Source organism: Ovis aries, chromosome 17 (assembly GCF_016772045.2).
Source record: "Ovis aries strain OAR_USU_Benz2616 breed Rambouillet chromosome 17, ARS-UI_Ramb_v3.0, whole genome shotgun sequence".
Lineage (NCBI taxonomy): Eukaryota > Metazoa > Chordata > Mammalia > Artiodactyla > Bovidae > Ovis > Ovis aries.
The window spans coordinates 46,143,066-46,160,213 of NC_056070.1; the positions used below are offsets into that span (position 1 = coordinate 46,143,066).

Below are 17,148 nucleotides of genomic sequence, written 5' to 3' on the forward strand. Positions count from 1 at the left end.
CTTTTGGTTGCAGTGGGGCTTTGTCGCTGCCCAAGTGCTTTCTCTAGCTGCGGCAACTGTGTGTCTCATTGTGATGGCTTCCCTTGTTATGGACCATGGGATCCGGAGCACGCCTGCTTTAGTAGTTGCAGCATCCCGGCTCAGTATCTGTGGCTCAGCATCTGTGGCTCCCTGGTGCTAGAGCGCAGGCTCAGTATCTGTGGCTCAGTAGCTGTGGCTCCCTGGCGCTAGAGCGCAGGCTCAGTAGCTGTGGCCCATGGGCTTAGATGCTCTGCAGCGTGCGGCATCTTCCCAGGGATCAGACGTATGGACCAGGGATCAGACGTATGGACCAGGGATCAAACCTGTGCCTCCTGCATCGGCAAGCAGATTCTTATCCACTGTACCACCAGGGAAGTCCTGAGATAACATTTTTTAGTAGATTTTAAGCTCTGACATACTTTAAGGTATCTGGAAGGCCAGGTTGAAGATTCCTGTTTTTGCATAACTATCCATGATTATCAAGGCCTTTTGTTTTTACTTCAAAATCTCTGTATCTTCTTAACAGAGTCTTTCAAAAAGGAGATGTTTTTAATTATGCTGAAGTCTAATTCATCAATTCTTCCTTTTTTTTTTTGGTATTAAATCTAAGAACTCTCCACCCAGGTCTAGGTCCTAAAGATTTCTCCAATTTTTTTTTTCCTAAAAGTTCTATAGTTTCACATTTTATATTTGTCTGTGATCTCTTTCAAATTAATGTTTGTATAAATTGCGAGGTTTTGGTCGAGGTTCATTCTTTTGCGTAGGAACATACAGCCTTTTGTCGACGGATGCTCCCACAACATTTGTTGAAAAGACTATTCTTTCTCAGAGAAGTTGAATTGCTTTTGCCACTTTGTCAATGTAACGTATACAGAAGTAGAAAAATAATGTTGCACATGAAACATATAATGTTATAAACCGTTACCTCGAGAAAAAAAGGGCAAGCAGCAAAAAGGATAGCAACAATAACAAAAAATTAGTTGGGGAGAAAGTATTTGTAAATCACTTATTCAACAAAGGAAGAACCATAAATATTGTGAGAGAAAAAAAACTGTCCACATTAACAGAATTAAGGGGTGAAAAGCCACATGTTTTCAGTCGATGCTGAAAAAGTATTTGACAAAATTTAGTACCCTTTCATGATAAAAAGCAGTCAACAAACTAGGTGAATGGTTAAACAAACTGTGGTACATTTATACCATGGAATACTACTCAGCGATTTTGAAAAATGAACTACTGATACGATTGGAATGGATTCCGAGGATATTATGCAGAGTAAAGAAGTCAATCCGTAGAGGCTATATATTGTCTTATTCCATTTATATAGCATTCTTGAAGTAACAAAATTAGAGACAGAGAATAGATTAGTGGTTGCCCGGGGTTTGGGACAGAAGATGGGGAAATTAGAGGGGTTGCCCAAGGGAGCCTGTATTGATGGGACAATTCTATATTTTGGCTGGACATGTACATGAATCTACACATGATAAAACCGCCATACAGAGAACTAGAGGAGTCTGAATAAACCCTATGGGTTGTACCAATGTCAATCGCCAGTTTTGTTATTGGGCTATACTTAGGGCATCTGCATTTTTAAAGGCCATTTATCTCTCCTCTTAAAAGCTATGCTTGCCTTGAACCAAAGAAATTAATCTCCGGTCCTTAGTGCTGACCAAGCCAAATAGGTAATAAAGATGAAATATTCTGAAGCAGAGAAACCCAGCCAGGAGGGGCCTCTCCCATCCTTAACGCGAGGGTAGACATCTTGGCCCGCTTTGGAGAGGAGGACCCAGGAGTCAGCTGGGAATCCCCTCCCCCACCTCAGGACTCACTCCTGCTGGAGCTGGAAGTCAGGTCCCTTAGACACAGGTCCGAAGCCCAAGGTTTCCTATGTCATGGCAGAAATGCTCAGAGACCATGGTGTGGCCACCCTGGACATACATGCTTCTGCATATCACCACTGGCAACACCTCCTCTGGACATCCAGGCACACTGCTTATAGTCGAGGACCACGCTCTGCTGGATCCCATGGCACAGGAAGCGTTTCAAAGCCCAGTGACCCAAAGGCAGAAAATGCTGCAATGACCACCTCCCAGGCTGCACACGAACCCTCGAGAGGGACCCAGGGTCTGCACAGATGCTGCCCAAGTAAACCTAGAGCAAAGGGGGTTTCACCAAAGCAGTGGAGATTCGCAGACGTCCCCAGCCACTGGGCGTCCCTTCCCATCTGCCCTGCTGCAACCGAAGCCCCTAGGCACTGGCGACGAAGACCTGTACCCGGCCTCCACTGTGGGCTGATGGAGAAAGGGCGCCTCCTCGCAGCCCAGGAGCCCCTCCCTCCCTGGCGCTTACCTCCAGCGGGACCACCTGCATCAGGATAGCAAAGTTGGTGAGGTGCGTGCAGCGGCAGACAGAGTAGCTGAGGTTCCCTTCTGTGAGTGCACAGCCCTGGTTCGACCAGATGCCTTCTCCGGAGCTGAGGACACAGAAGGAAAGGTCAGCGGGAAGCAACCGCCCAGCCTTGCCCCAGGGGCTGAGAAACTGTTCTCTCTCATCAGGCGGATGAGTCTTGCTGATCGGGCCACAAGGGAACAAGCACCTGTTTCCTTCTGGGAGGGGGAAGCTGTGTAGCCATGTTGGCACGATCACTTTGGAAAACACCTGGTCTGATGTCCAATGAACATGAAGTGTCTCTCAGCCGCCTGAAGGTCTTCTTTGGAGAAATGTCTATGCGGATCTGGTACCATTTTTCGATCGAGTGTCTTTGTTTCTGTTACTGAGTTGTATGAACGGTCTGTATATTTTGGAAATTAACCCCTTGTCGGTCACATCATTTGCAAATACTGTCTCCCATTCTGTGGTTGTCTTTTCTTTTTGCTTATGGTTTCCTTTGCTGAGCATGTACTCAAACAAAACTCTAATTTGAAAAGACACATGCACCCCAATATTCATGGCAGCACTATTTACAATAACTATTTCCAATAAGACATGGAAGCAACCTAAATGTCCACTGACAAATGAATGGATAAAGAAGATACGGTACATGTATACAGTGGAATATTATTCAGCCATTAAAAAGAATGAAATAATGCCATTTGCACCAACACAGATGAGCCTAGAGATGATCACACTAAAAAAGTCAGAAAGAGAAAGACAAATACCATATATCACTATGTGTGGAATCTAAAATATGATACAAATTAACACATCTAAGAGACAAAAAGGACTCACAGACACAAAGCACAGACTTGTGGTTGCCAAGGGGGAGGGGAAGAGGAGAGAAGGGTTGGGAGTTTGGGATTAGCAGATGCAAACTACTCTATATAAAATGGATAAACCAGGTCCTACCATGTAGCACAGGGAACTATATTCAATATCCTGTGATGAACCATAATGGAAGAGAATATGAAAAAGAATGTATATGTATATATAACTGAGTCATTTTGCTGTACAGAATAAATTAACACAACATTGTAAATCAACTATATTTCAGTAAAAATTTCATAAAAATGGAGTGTGTAGGTCCTGCAACCCAGCAACCCCAACTAGAGAATTCTGAGCTATGTGCACAGGGACACATCTGGGGTATTTACTGAATGACAGGTGATGTTAGAGAACACTTTAAAGTCCTAATGTCCACCTCCCTGGTGGCTCAGACAGAGAATCTGTCTGTGATGCAAGAGACTCGGGTTTGATCCCTGGGTCAGTAAGATCCCCTGGAGAAGGGAATGGCTACCCAATCCAGTAATCTTGCTTGGAGAATCCCATGGACAGAGGAGCCTGGCAGGCTATAGTCCATGGGGTTGCAAAGAGTTGGACACAATTGAGCGACTAACACTTTCACACTAATGTCTACCTCAGGGACCTGGATAAGGCATAAACACTAGCAAAAAGCGACGTGTATTCATATGGATAAAACACGCAAACATAACATCCAATGTTGAATGCATAATAATGAAGCAAGGGCATGACTCAAAAGAAGATCAGATATTTTCTATGAATATAACTACACACTATACATAAGTTATTCAGAAAACTCCCCACAGAGAGGGCAAAACACTAGGGTAAGATGCAAACGTCTTTCACATGTTTGCTTTTCTTTATAATGTTCTAATTCTTTAAACAATCACATTTTGACATATTACCTGCATCATTTCTTCAAGTACAAACCAAGACAAAAATTACTTGAAGCAAGGGTGCTCAAATGCTAACGGGGGTTCATTCTTATGGTGAGAATATTAGCAATTACAATTTTCTTCTCTGTACTGCTCTATATTTTCAAATCAAAAAAAAAAAAAAAAAGATGTTTAAATGGTTCTTGCCAGAAACTGCAACTCTGAATGATCAGCAAAGACAAATCTTTGCTCTGGCCAAAGGCAGGGGCCCTGGGGAAAGGTTTTATAAAGCTGAAGCAGTTTAAAGGCTCTAGTTTCGCTTTGCTTTATGTTTGGTTTTCATGACAACATCAGCCGTGGGTGAGGAATGCGGCCATCCCAGAGGGTGATGTATAAAGACAGTCCTGCCTGCTCCTGCTCACGCCCAGTGAACGAAGCACACACGGGCAGCATCTTTATTTTCATCCCTGAGGCAGATGGTGTCCCCATGAGGATACTGTGACCGTAACTCCCGGTGAGCCTTGAGCAGGATGCAACCTAAGGGTGGGTGGGGTTGAAAGGGTCATCGGGCAGGGACTCAGGGTGGTGCTGAGCCTGATGACATGGGAACAGGGGCTTTGGAGGCGAGGTTCATGACAAGCGAGGTGGGGGCATTTAGCAGAGACTGGACAGCACAGCCAGGACCACTGGAACCTATCAGTTTAGAGCTGCCACCCCACGATGAGATCAGAATCAAAGGGCCTTAGAGATGGGCAGGCCCTCCCCCACCATACCACCTGTGAGGGCTAACTGGCTCCCATTCCTTGAGGAAAGCCAGAGACCCCCGCTGCTGGGCTGTATGCGACCTTTGTCTACTGAATATATGAGTCCCACGCTTGAATTAGAAGGTGACCGGAAAACTAGCAGGCACAGAATCTGGGCAGCGTGATCACAGGGGTGGAAAGTGCGCCTTGCACTGACGCCAAGAGTGACGATGAATTAGAAGCCAACCAAGAAAGTCACATTTTCCCGAACGGAGCCACGAGGGCGTGACGATGTCTTCATTAGCCAGGGGACCTGAGCCCCAGGTAGCGTCACCTCTGCCTGCGTGTAGACAGCTGCATCCCAGGGAGCCCATGGAAACAAGAAGCCTCGCTCCCCAGTTTGTGCGTCAATAAATCTGCCGTGGAAGCCAGGCCAAGCGATGTCAAACAACAGGAAAATACCTGTTGTGACCGAGGATGTTGGCATCTGAGCAGAAAACCATTCACCCACAGGCATAAATGGAATGTGTATACATAAATATGCAAATGCTACATATTATGTGTATTCTGCAGATGTGGGCACAACGCACACAAGAAAGGATGGTGGAATGATACAAGAAACATGGAACTAAACAACCATATGTTTCCTGGTAACGTAAATATAAAACACGCATAAGTTACTGAAAAATACACACAAAAATCTCCCCGCCGTGTCACTGCAGGCTCTAGGAAAGGAAATCAGGATAAGATCTAAAGGCCCAACAGCACATGTGCTTCTCTAAGTAATGTTTTATTTTTAAAAAGAATAATGCTTTAATATATTGCCGCTATCATTTGCTAAAGTGTAAGTCTAGGAAAAACATAACCTAGAATGCTAAGCTCAATGAGACCATCTTTCAAAAATAAAAGTGCGTGTTCTCAGAAAAATACGAACAGGACTTGTTACCAGCAGACTCGCCCTACAAGAAGAGTTTACAGGAACATACCAGACAGAAAGTGTGTTCTATACAAAGAAATAAAATAGCTGGTGATTGAAAACATGAAGGGAAATTATTATGTTTCTAATATTTATTTTTATTTATTTATTTGACTGCTCTGGGTCTTAGTTGCGACATTCGGGATCTAGTTCCCTGACCAGGGATTGAACCTGTAGCCCCTGCATTGGGAGCTCAGAGTCTTAGCCCCTAGATCACCAAGGAAGTCCCCACAATTATCACTTTATCAATTTCAATTGCTTTAGAGGACAACTAATTACCTAGAGTAACAATACTCCCAACATACTGTGCATTTATGACATCTGTAAAGATAAAATGTATAATAAGAATAGTACTAATTATGGGCAAGAAGAGTTATGAAATGATTGTTGTATTGTCTCCAAGCACATGTGAGGTGGTATAATATTATTGGCGGGTAGACACAGATGAATTAAAGATATATATTCTAAGCCCTCTAGGGCAACCTTACAAAAAAATTAAAAGGAAGTAGACACCAGGAGTCAATAGCAGAGAAAAAATGGCATCAAAAATAAACAGAAAAATCCAAATGGAGTCAGAAAAGGAGAAGATAAGAAGCAAAAAAAAAAAAAAAGTAGATCATAATCTGGTCGGGTGTGTGACTGAGCACGGACATCCTGGCCACCTCCCTCACTCTTCTCCAACTCCCTCCATCCCCTCCTCTGCCCCCTCCTCACCCAGGGACCCTCCCACGCAGACAGTACCTGAAGTCCAGGAAGGCACAATACAGGAAGATTCGGTTGCTCTCATTGGTGGCCTCAATGTACTGCCTTTGAGTCTGAAATGAGAGAGGATGGACACACCTCATGATACAGCCAAGAAGACAAGTTGCCAACACTGATGTGAAAGCCAAACGCTCGTGACCCCCAAGACCCCAGGTTGTGGACACGCAAAGCCTTTGACTTTCCGCTGCAACCCTTGTGGACAGAGAAGGTGGGTCACCCAGCCCCATCTCTCACATGGCGCTCCTTTGCCCACACATATCAGGGCTCCTTTGCACTCAGGTCCTTTGCACTTGCTGGGTCCTTCTGCTAGAAAGCTCTTCCCCCAAGACAACCCTCCCTGCCTTCAGGTCTCTCCTCAGGAGACCCGTCTGCCCATTCAAATCAATTTCAACCTACCCCTTCCTCTTACAAAGTTTTCATAGTACTGATCACACAGCACGTTGCATATTTACTTACTTCCTTGTTTGCTGGCTTCCTCTCTAGAACGTGCACACAGAGAACCTGTGGCTGTCTCGTTTCCTCATATCCCCTGGGCCTACCCTAGTGCCTGGCACACAGCAGGTGCTTACTAAATACTATTGAACCAATGAACAAGTGAACAGATCTGTCAACAACCCTGTTACTAGGACTCTTACTCCCTTAAGAGAGAAAGTCTTGTCCCCAGGCTATTCCTGGATGCCAGCTCGGGGTATCTGGTATCAGCTGCTCTGCCCTCAGCAACACACAGAGGCTTCTCCAAGAATCTTGCCAGGGAGCTCAGGAAGCCAACAGCTCCATAGGAAACCAGAATCAACGGTATCTAACCAATTCCCAGTTGATAAATCAAGAACCAGAGATCAAATAGCCAACATCTGTTGGATCATAGGAAAAAAAAAAACAAAAACAAGAGAATCCCAGAAGAACACCTACTTCGGCTTCACTGGCTATGCTAAAGGCTTTGACTGTGTGGATCACAACACACTGTGGAAAATTCTTCAAGAGATGGGAATACCAGACCACCTTAACCTGCCTCCTGAGAAACCTGTATGCAGGTCAAGAAGCAACAGTCAGAACCAGACATGAAACAACAGACTGGTTCAAAATTTTGAAAAGAGTACATCATGGCTGTATATTGTCACGCTGTTTACTTAACTTATATGCAGAGTACATCATGCGAAATACTGGGCTGGATGAAGCACAAGCTGGAATCAAGATTGCCGGGAGAAATATCAATAACCTCAGATATGCAGATGACACCACTCTTATGGCAGAAAGTGAAGAGGAGCTAAAGAACCTTTTGATTAAAGTGAAAGAGGAAAGAGAAAAAGCTGATTTAAAACTCAATATTCAGTAAATGAAGATCATGACATCTGGTCCCATCACTTCATGGCAAATAGATGGGGAAACAATGGAAACAGTGAGAGGCTTTATTTTCTTGGGCTCCAAAATCACTGCAGATGGTAACTGCAGCAAGGAAATTAAAAGACACTTGCTTCTTGGAAGAAAAGCTATGACAAACCTAGACAACATATTAAAAAGCAGAGACATTACTTTGCTAACAAAAGTCCATATAATCAAAGCTATGATTTTTCTAGTAGTCATGTATGGATGTGACAGTTGGACCATAAAGAAGGCTGAGCACCAAAGAATTGATGTTTTTGAACCATGATGTTGGAGAAGACTCTTGAGAGCCCCTTGGACTGAAAGGAGATCAAACCAGTCAATTCTAAAGGAAATCAATCCTGAAAATTCACTGGAAGGACTAATGCTGAAGCTCTAAAGCTTTGGCCACCTGATGCGAAGAGCTGACTCATTAGAAAAGACCCTGATACTGGGAAAGATCGACAGCAAGAGGAGAAGGGGACAAAGAGGACAAGATGGTTGGATGGAATCACCGACCCAATAGACATGGGTTTGAGCAACCTCCAAGAGATGGTAAAGGACAGGGAAGCCTGGAATGCCGCAGTCCATGAGGTTGCAAAGAGTTGGACACGACTGAGTAACTGAATAACAACAAAAAAATGAATATAACAAAAAAGAGACAGACTCACAGATATAGAGAACAAGTTTAGTGGTTACCAGTGGGTAAGGAAAGGGAGGAGGGGCGATTGGCTTAACACTGAACATTCAAAAAACTAAGATCATGGCATCCGGTCCCATCACCTCATCGCAAATAGAAGTGGAAAAAGTGGAAGCAGTGACAGATTTTATTTTCTAGGGCTCCAAAATCAGTGCGGACAATGATGACTGCAGCCATGAAATTAAAAGGTGCTTACTCCTTGGAAGGAAAGCTATGACAAGCCTAGACAATACATTAAAAAGCAAAGACAAAACTTTGCCAGCAAAGGTTCATATAGTGAAAGTCATAGTTTTTCCGGTAGTCATGTACAGATGTGAGGGTGGGACTATAAAGAAGGCTGAGCACCAAAGAATAAATGTCTTCAAACTGTGGTGCTGAAGAAGACTCTTGAGAGTCCCTTGGACAACAAGGAGATCAAACCAGGCAGTCTTAAAGGAAATCAACTCTGAATATTCATTGGAAGGAAGGAAGGCTGCAGTACTTTGGCCTCCTGTGGCGGAGAGCCAACTCATTGGGAAAAAGCCCGATGCTGGGAAGGATTGAAGGCAAAAGGAGAAGACGGCAGCAGAGGATGAGATGGTTAGAGAGGATCACTTACTCAACGGACATGAATTTGAGCAAACTCTGAGAGATAGTAAAGGACAGGGAAGCCTGGCGTGCTGCAGTCCATGAGGTTGCAAAGAGTTGGACACGACTTAATGACTGAACAACTTAACAGGAATAAAATAAGCTACAAGAAGAAAAACTTAAAAAAATAATAACAATAGAATAATAAATAAAAATAAAATAAGCTACAAGGATGGGCTTTCCAGGTGGCACTGGTGGTAAAGAACCTGCCTGCTAATGCAGGAGACACAAGAGATGCAGGTTTGATCCCTGGGTTAGGAAGACCCCTGGAGTAGAAAATGGCAACCCGCTCCAGTATTCTTGCCTGGGAAATTTCATGGTGGGCTACAGTCCATGAGGTCACAAAGAGTCAGACATGACTCAGCGATTAACACATAAACACAATCCACAAGGATAAACTGTACAACACAGGGAATATAGCAAATATTTTATAATAATTGTAAATGGAATATAACCTTTTTTTAAAAAAAAAAGTATGGTCCCCACAGAAACCTCAGCATCCCAGGGCCCCACCACAGAACCTGAAACTCTGGGGGTGGGAACAGCCTCTGGGTTTTCACAGGTCCTTCAGGTTCTCACAGGAACTTGAGAACCACTAAAAGCTAGCCAGAGGCTTCCTCTTCTGCCCCTCCTCCTGTCTCAGTCTGCTGTGGCCTTTGTGCTCACAGACAGCCCTGTGGCTGCAGCCATTCAGAACCACAGAAGGTCATTAGCAGGGAAATGGCAACATGTGAAACCCATAAAGTCAAAAATACAAATAAGAACCTGGAGGTGAGCCCCACCCAGTATCAGCGAGGCTTCCTTGGCCCTAAGTAACACCAGACCTCTCCAGGACACCACTATGTACCCTTTCCCACTGGCAATCGCTAATTTGTTCTCAATATCTGTGAGTCTGCTTCTCTTTTGTTATATTCACTAGTTTGTTGTATTCTTCTAGGTTCCACCTACAAGTGATATCACACAGTATTTGTCTTCCTCTGTCTGACTTATTTCACTTAGCATCATGCCCTCCATCCATGTTGCTGCAAATGGCAAAATTTCATTATTTTTTATGGCTGAGTAAGTATTCCAAAGATCTTCACGACCCAGATAATCACAGTGGTGTGATCACTCACCTACAGCCAGACATCCTGGGAATGTGAAGTCAACTGGGCCTTAGGAAGTATCACTACGAACAAAGCTAGTGGAGGCGATGGAATTCCAGTGGAGCTATTTCAAATCCTAAAAGATGATGCTGTGAAAGTGCTGCACTCAATATGTCAGCAAATTTGGAAAACTCAGCAGTAGCCACAGGACTGGAAAAGGTCAGTTTTCATTCCAATCCCAAAGAAAGGCAATGCCAAAGAATGCTCAAACTACCGCACAACTGTGCTCATTTCACAGACTAGTAAAGTAATGCTCAAAATTCTCCAAGCCAGGCTTCGGCAATATGTGAACTGTGAACTTCCAGATGTTCAAGCTGGATTTAGAAAAGGCAGAGGAACCAGAGATCAAATTGTCAACATTCGCTGGATCATCAAAAAAGCAAGAGAGTTCCAGAAAAACATCTATTTCTGCATTATTGATTATGCCAAAGCCTTTGACTGTGGATCACAATAAACTGTGGAAAAGTCTGAAAGAGATAGGAATACCAGACCACCTGACCTGCCTCTTGAGAAATCTGTATGCAGGTCAGGAAGCAACAGTTAGAACTGGACATGGAACAACAGACTGGTTCCAAATAGGAAAAGGAGTACGTCAAGGCTGTATATTGTCACCCTGCTTATTTAACGTCTATGCAGAGTACATCATGAGAAACGCTGGGCTGGATGAAGCACAAGCTGGAATCAAGATTGCCGGGAGAAATATCAATAACCTCAGATATGCAGATGACACCACCCTTATGGCAGAAAGTGAAGAGGAACTAAAAGCCTCTTGATGAAAGTGAAAGAGGAGAGTGAAAAAGTTGGCTTAAAGCTCAACATTCAGAAAACTAAGATCATGGCATCTGGTCCCATCACTTCATGGCAAATATATGGGGAAACAGTGGAAACAGTGGCTGACTCTATTTTTCTGGGCTCCAAAATCACTGCAGATGGTGCCTGCAGCCATGAAATTAAAAGATGCTTACTCCTTGGAAGGAAAGTTATGACCAACCTAGACAGCATATTAAAAAGCAGAGATATTACTTTGTCAGCAAAGGTCCATCTAGTCAAGGCTATAGTTTTTCCAGTAGTCAGGTATGGATGTGAGAGTTGGACTGTGAAGAAAGCTGAGCACAGAAGAATTGATGCTGTTGAACTGTGGTGTTGGAGAAGACTCTTGAGAGTCCCTTGGACTGCAAGGAGATCCAACCAGTCCATCCTAAAGGAAGTCAGTCCTGGGTGTTCATTGGAAGGACTGATGTTGAAGCTGAAACTCCAGTATTTTGGCCACCTGATGCAAAGAGCTGACTCATTTGAAAAGACCCTGATGTTGGGAAAGATTGAAGGCAGGAGAAGGGGACAACAGAGGATGAGATGGTTAGATGGCATCACCAACTCAATGGACAACAGTTTGGGTAAACTCCGGGAGTTGCTGATGGACAGGGAGGCCTGGTGTGCTGTGGTTCATGGGATCACAAAGAGTTGGAAGTGACTGAGCGACTGAACTGAACTGAAGTATTCCATTGTGTATATATACCACATGTCCTTTATCCATTCGTTAATGGACACTTTCATACCCTGGAGATTGTAAATGCTGCTGTGAACATTGGGGTGCATGTATCTTTTCAAATTAGTGCTCTGGGGTTTTTTTTTTCAGACATCACCCAGGAGTGGAATTGCTGGGTCATATATATGGCAGTTCTTATTTTCAGTTCTTTAAGGAGTCTCTATACTATTTTCTGATTCAACGAACATGAACCTGGGCGAACTCTGGGAGATGGTGAGAGACAGGAAGGCCCACTGGTGTGCTGCAGTCCATGGGGTCGCAAAGAGTCAGACACGACTTAGCAACTGAACAACAACATACTGTTTTCCCCAGTGACTGCACCAATTTCCATTCTCACCAACACTGTATTCCCTTTCCTCCACATCCTCATTTGCTATTTGTGTTATTTTTTGACGATGGCCATTTTCTGATAGGTGTGATATGATAACTCCTCAAGGTTTTGACCTACATTTCTCTGCTGACTTGAGATGTTAAACATCTTTTCACATGCCTGTTGACCATCTGCATTTCCTCTTTGGAAAAACATCTATTCAGTCCTGTCTATTTTTAAATCGGTTTTTTTTTTTTAATGTCAAATTGTGTAAGCTGTTTGTATACATTGGATATTAACCCCTTATCAGCCATATCATTTGCAAGTAACTTTTCTCCTTCAGTAGGTTGTCTTTCCATTTTGTCATGGCTTCCTTTCTCTTGCAAAAGCTTTTAAGTTTAATTAGGTCCCATTTGTTTACTATGCACCATTTTAAAACAAGGAATGCATTTGTGTGATGCTTCTGTAATGGAATAAACGTTAGGGCAGCCAGGACTAGAAGGAGCAAGCCAGCAACGTTGTCCGAGGCCCTGAGGGCTTCCCCAGGATGAGGAGCCACCCCTTCTCTCATCGCCAGCTCTGCTCTGAGCACAAGGAAGTATTTCCACATGGGAGTGGCACAGAGACTGGAGCCCTGACCCTCTGACTCTGAACCTAAATCACTCTTCAAGGGGAATTTAAAAATCAGGCGCAACCCAGAAGCCAAGCGCCTGTGTGGTCGGCGGGTGGAGAGCAGACGGCGGTCCCCGGGATCTGGGGCCAGGATCACACCCGAAACAGGAAGCCCCGTCTGGGTTCCTCCCAGCTGGGCTCCTGTGATGGGAAAAGCAGATCCCCTCCTTCTGTTTGGAATCTGCAGCCAAAATGGAACAAAGGCTCTCAGCCCGCCTCTAGGAAAGACTAGACAGTTCCCAGGAGCACAGGAGGAAGGAAGGGTGTGTGTGAACTCGCTGGGCGTGGTGCTGCCTGAGAAAGGAGGGCGGGTCCGCCAGGTCATGGCCCACTTTCCTAGAGAGATGTGGGAGATGCCGTCCCCACCAGTCATCCCAGGACCCAGGAAATGGGGGTCCCCATCGGGGAAGGGGGAGAAGCAACAGCCACCTTGACCTCCCTAGGCCCTGAGGCTGAGGACCCTGCAGAGCCCTGCGGTCCACAAGGAAAGTCTGATTCTTCACCAGACATCTCTTTCTAAGCACCTAAGTCCCATGAGGAAAGGCTACATGGGCCCCAGGGAACATCTCCTATGGGATCTGAGACTCCCACAAACAACCATAAGGGTTTCCCATTTGGGGAGAAGCAAGTGGGATTAATCAGGTGTTCACTGCTGCAGGTTCGGCAAGAGGTCTCCATTTGAGACACACCTTAGAAGAGAGAAAATCTATCCCACAGCAGCCTATGAATGTTCCTCATTTAGAAACTTGCTTGCTTTTCATTCAAGGACAATTGTCCCTGGGTATTCGTGGGGGACTTGTTCTAGGACCCCCAAGGACACCCAAATCCATGGATAGTCAAGTGCCTTATACAAAATGGTGTGGTTTTTGCATATAACCTACACACATCCTCCGATATACTTTTTTTTAATCTTAGATTGGCTTTATTGAAAATCATTGAAAATTCTAACCATAGAATAATCAGTATAGAGTCTATTCACTGAGTGCCTATTATGGATTGAACATGGTAGATGAGTACTTACAGCTTTTATTCACAACACACTCTGAAGTAGGAATCATTACTGCCACTTTATATATTAGAAAAGACCATTTGCTTAAAATCTCAGGAGAGCATCTAAAAATGTCAGTGATTCAGCCAGGGCTTCACGCTATTGATACCTGTCTGTAAGACACGTTATCCCACCAGCACCCTCATGAAATTCTTACTAATTAAGAGATAAACAATAAAACAAGCAATAAAATTCAAAAGCTACATCATATCCATGTCACTTTCTATATCATCTTGGGCTTTTGCTTTGTGCCATTGGGCATCTATTTCTATGGGGGTTGTTTTGTTTTTTTGTTTGTGGTCAGATAGAGGACTTTTTTGTTTGTTTGTGGTCAGAGAGAGGCGTGCTGCAGTCCATGGGGTTGCAAAGGGTCAGACACGACTGAGCGACTAACCAACCACAGATGCCCTTTAAATGAGATGAGAGCATCACTTACCAAACTGCCCTCTAACTAGGAGGCAGGATCTGCTCATTCCTACCCCATTTGCTGCGGAACTGAGGAGAGCTTCACAAGCAAGGTCAATGCCTTCCTTTCTCATCTCCTAGGCAGAGAGGACAGTATATTTGGAGGCAGGGGGCGGGACAGGTAGAGTTGCTTTACAATGTTTTGTTAGTTTCTGCTGTACAACAACGTGAGTTGGCTGTATGTATACATATATCCCCTCCCCTCATGGACCTCCCTCCCAATGCCCCATCGCACCCCTCTAGGTCATTGCAGAGCCCCGAGCTGACCTCCCTGCGCTGTGCAGCAGCTGCCCATGAGCTGTCTGTTTCACACACTGCAGTGTATAAATATCAACGCTACTCTCTCTATTTGTCCCACCCTCTCCATCCCCTACTGTGTCCACATGTCAGTTCTCTGTGTCTGCGTCTCTATTTCTGCCCTGCAAATAGGTTCATCGGTACCATTTTTCTAGATTCCATATGTATGTGTTAATATATGAGATTTTCTCTTTCTGATTTATGACAGACTAAGGCAATAGCACCCCACTCCAGTACTCTTGCCTGGAAAATCCCATGGACGGAGGAGCCTAGTAGGCTGCAGTCCATGGGGTCGCTGAGTCAGACACGACTGAGCAACTTCACTTTCACTTTTCACTTTCATGCATTGGAGAAGGAAATGGCAACCCACTCCAGTGTTCTTGCCTGGAGAATCCCAGGGACAGGGGAGCCTGGTGGGCTGCCATCTATGGGGTTGCACAGAGTCGGACACGACTGAAGCGACTTAGCAGCAGTAGAAGCAGGTTCATTCATCTCTCAACAAATGACCCGATTCTGTTTCTTTTATGGCTGAGTAATATTCCACTGTGAATACGCACTACATCTTCTTTAGTCAGTCATCTGCTGATAGACATTTACATCCTTTCCATGTCTTGGCTTCTGTGAATAGGGCTGCAATGAACACCGGGATGCAAGTGTCTTTTTGAATTATGGGTTCTTTCCGGTGTATGCCCAGTAGTGGGATTGCTGAGTCATACGGTAGTTCTATTATTTTTATTTTTTTAAGGAACCTCCATAGTGTTCGCCATAGTGGCTGTATCAACTTATATTCCCATTAACTAAACAAGAGGGTTCCCTTTTCTTCATACCCTCGCCAGCATTTATTGTTTGTAGATACTTTTGATGATGGCCACTCTGGCCAGTGTGAGGTGACACCTCATGGTAGTTTTGACCTGCATTTCTCTAATTAGTGAGAAATGGAGCGTTTCCCACCATATCAATAAACAAGGATGTTACACCTATCAGCAATTCTGGCCTTCCAAATGTGAGTTTCTGAGCCCAGAGAGGGCCCAGGAAGAATGAGGCCTGTGACTTGGCAGCCATCAAGCTGCAGCCACTTCCTACTGTGACACCGAGGAGGCTGGGGACAAGAAAAAACCAGGATGCTGGCCCCAGAGAGCTGAGATGCAAATGAAAGGAATGATTCCAGTAAGCCCAGACGCTTACACCTTCCCATACACAGAAAAGTACCAAATTCCTTAACTTGAGATATCTGGTTTTCCTCAATATCTTCTTGTGTAACCTAACTGCTCCTTGTTGCCAGCATCTGTATAACCTGACTCCTTCCCACCACCTCCTCAGAACAGTTCTCTCGGGGTCATTTGGGATGCTGTCGCGTGACAGCTTCAAGTGTCAGGCTTGACGTCCTAAAAATCCCCAGCAGATAAAACATAAATCTCAGTTTCTAGGTTGTGACTATTTTTTCCAGTCGACATTAGTGATGTTGAGCATCTAATCAAATAGCACATAAAAAAAAAAGAATGACAACAAAGACGCAACAACCCAAAGTCTATGGGGTTCAGCAAAAGCAGTTTTAAGAGAGAAGTTTATAACAATTCAATCCTACCTCAAGAAATAAGAAAAGTCTCAAATAAACAACCTAACTTTATACCTAAAGCCACTAGAGAAAGAAGAACAAACCAACCCCAAAGTTAGTAGAAGGAAAGAAATCATAAAAGTCAGCACAAAAATGAAACAGAAATGAAGAAAACATTGGCAAAAATTAATGAAACTAGGACTTCTCTGGTGGCCTAGTGGTTAAGAATCCACCTTCCATTGCAGGGGACATGAGTCTGGGCCCCAGTCAGAGAGCTAAGATCCCACATGCCTTGGGGCCAAAAACCAGAAACATGAAACAGAAGCAATACTGTAACAAATTCAATAAAAACTGTAAAAATGGTCTATATGAAAAAAAATCTTTAAAAAAAATCAATGAAACTAAAAGCTGATTCTTTGAGAAGATAAACAAAATTGATAAACCTTTAGCCAGACCCATCAAGAAGAGAGTTCAAATCAATAAAGTTAGAGATTAAAAAGGAGAAATTGCAACTGACACCACAGACATACAAAGGATCATAAAAGACTACTATAAGCATGCATAGGCCAATAAAATGGACAACCTGGAAGAAATGGAAAAATTCTTGCTGCAGCTAAGTCGCTTCAGTCGTGTCCAACTCTGTGCGACCCCATAGATGGCAGCCCACCAGGCTCCCTCATCCCCGGAATTCTCCAGGCAAGAATACTGGAGTGGGTTGCCATTTCCTTCTCCAATGCACGAAAGTGAAATCTCTCAGTCGTGTCGGACTCCTAGTGACCCCATGGACTGCAGCCCACCAGGCTCCTCCGT

The 17,148-nt window shown here is 44.2% G+C and overlaps 1 protein-coding gene across 2 annotated transcripts in view; it reads right to left on the reverse strand.

The window, feature by feature from the left end:
• Positions 1–17,148, reverse strand: part of ADGRD1 (adhesion G protein-coupled receptor D1) — a 176,458-nt gene that overhangs the window by 51,707 nt on the left and 107,603 nt on the right. For both annotated transcript variants that reach the window (XM_004017305.5, XM_004017304.5), the window contains 2 exons: positions 6,594–6,667; positions 2,371–2,494 (listed from right to left, as the gene is read on the reverse strand). In XM_004017305.5, the coding sequence (XP_004017354.1) occupies positions 2,371–2,494; positions 6,594–6,667 (198 nt within the window). The remainder of the gene's footprint in view (positions 1–2,370; positions 2,495–6,593; positions 6,668–17,148) is intronic.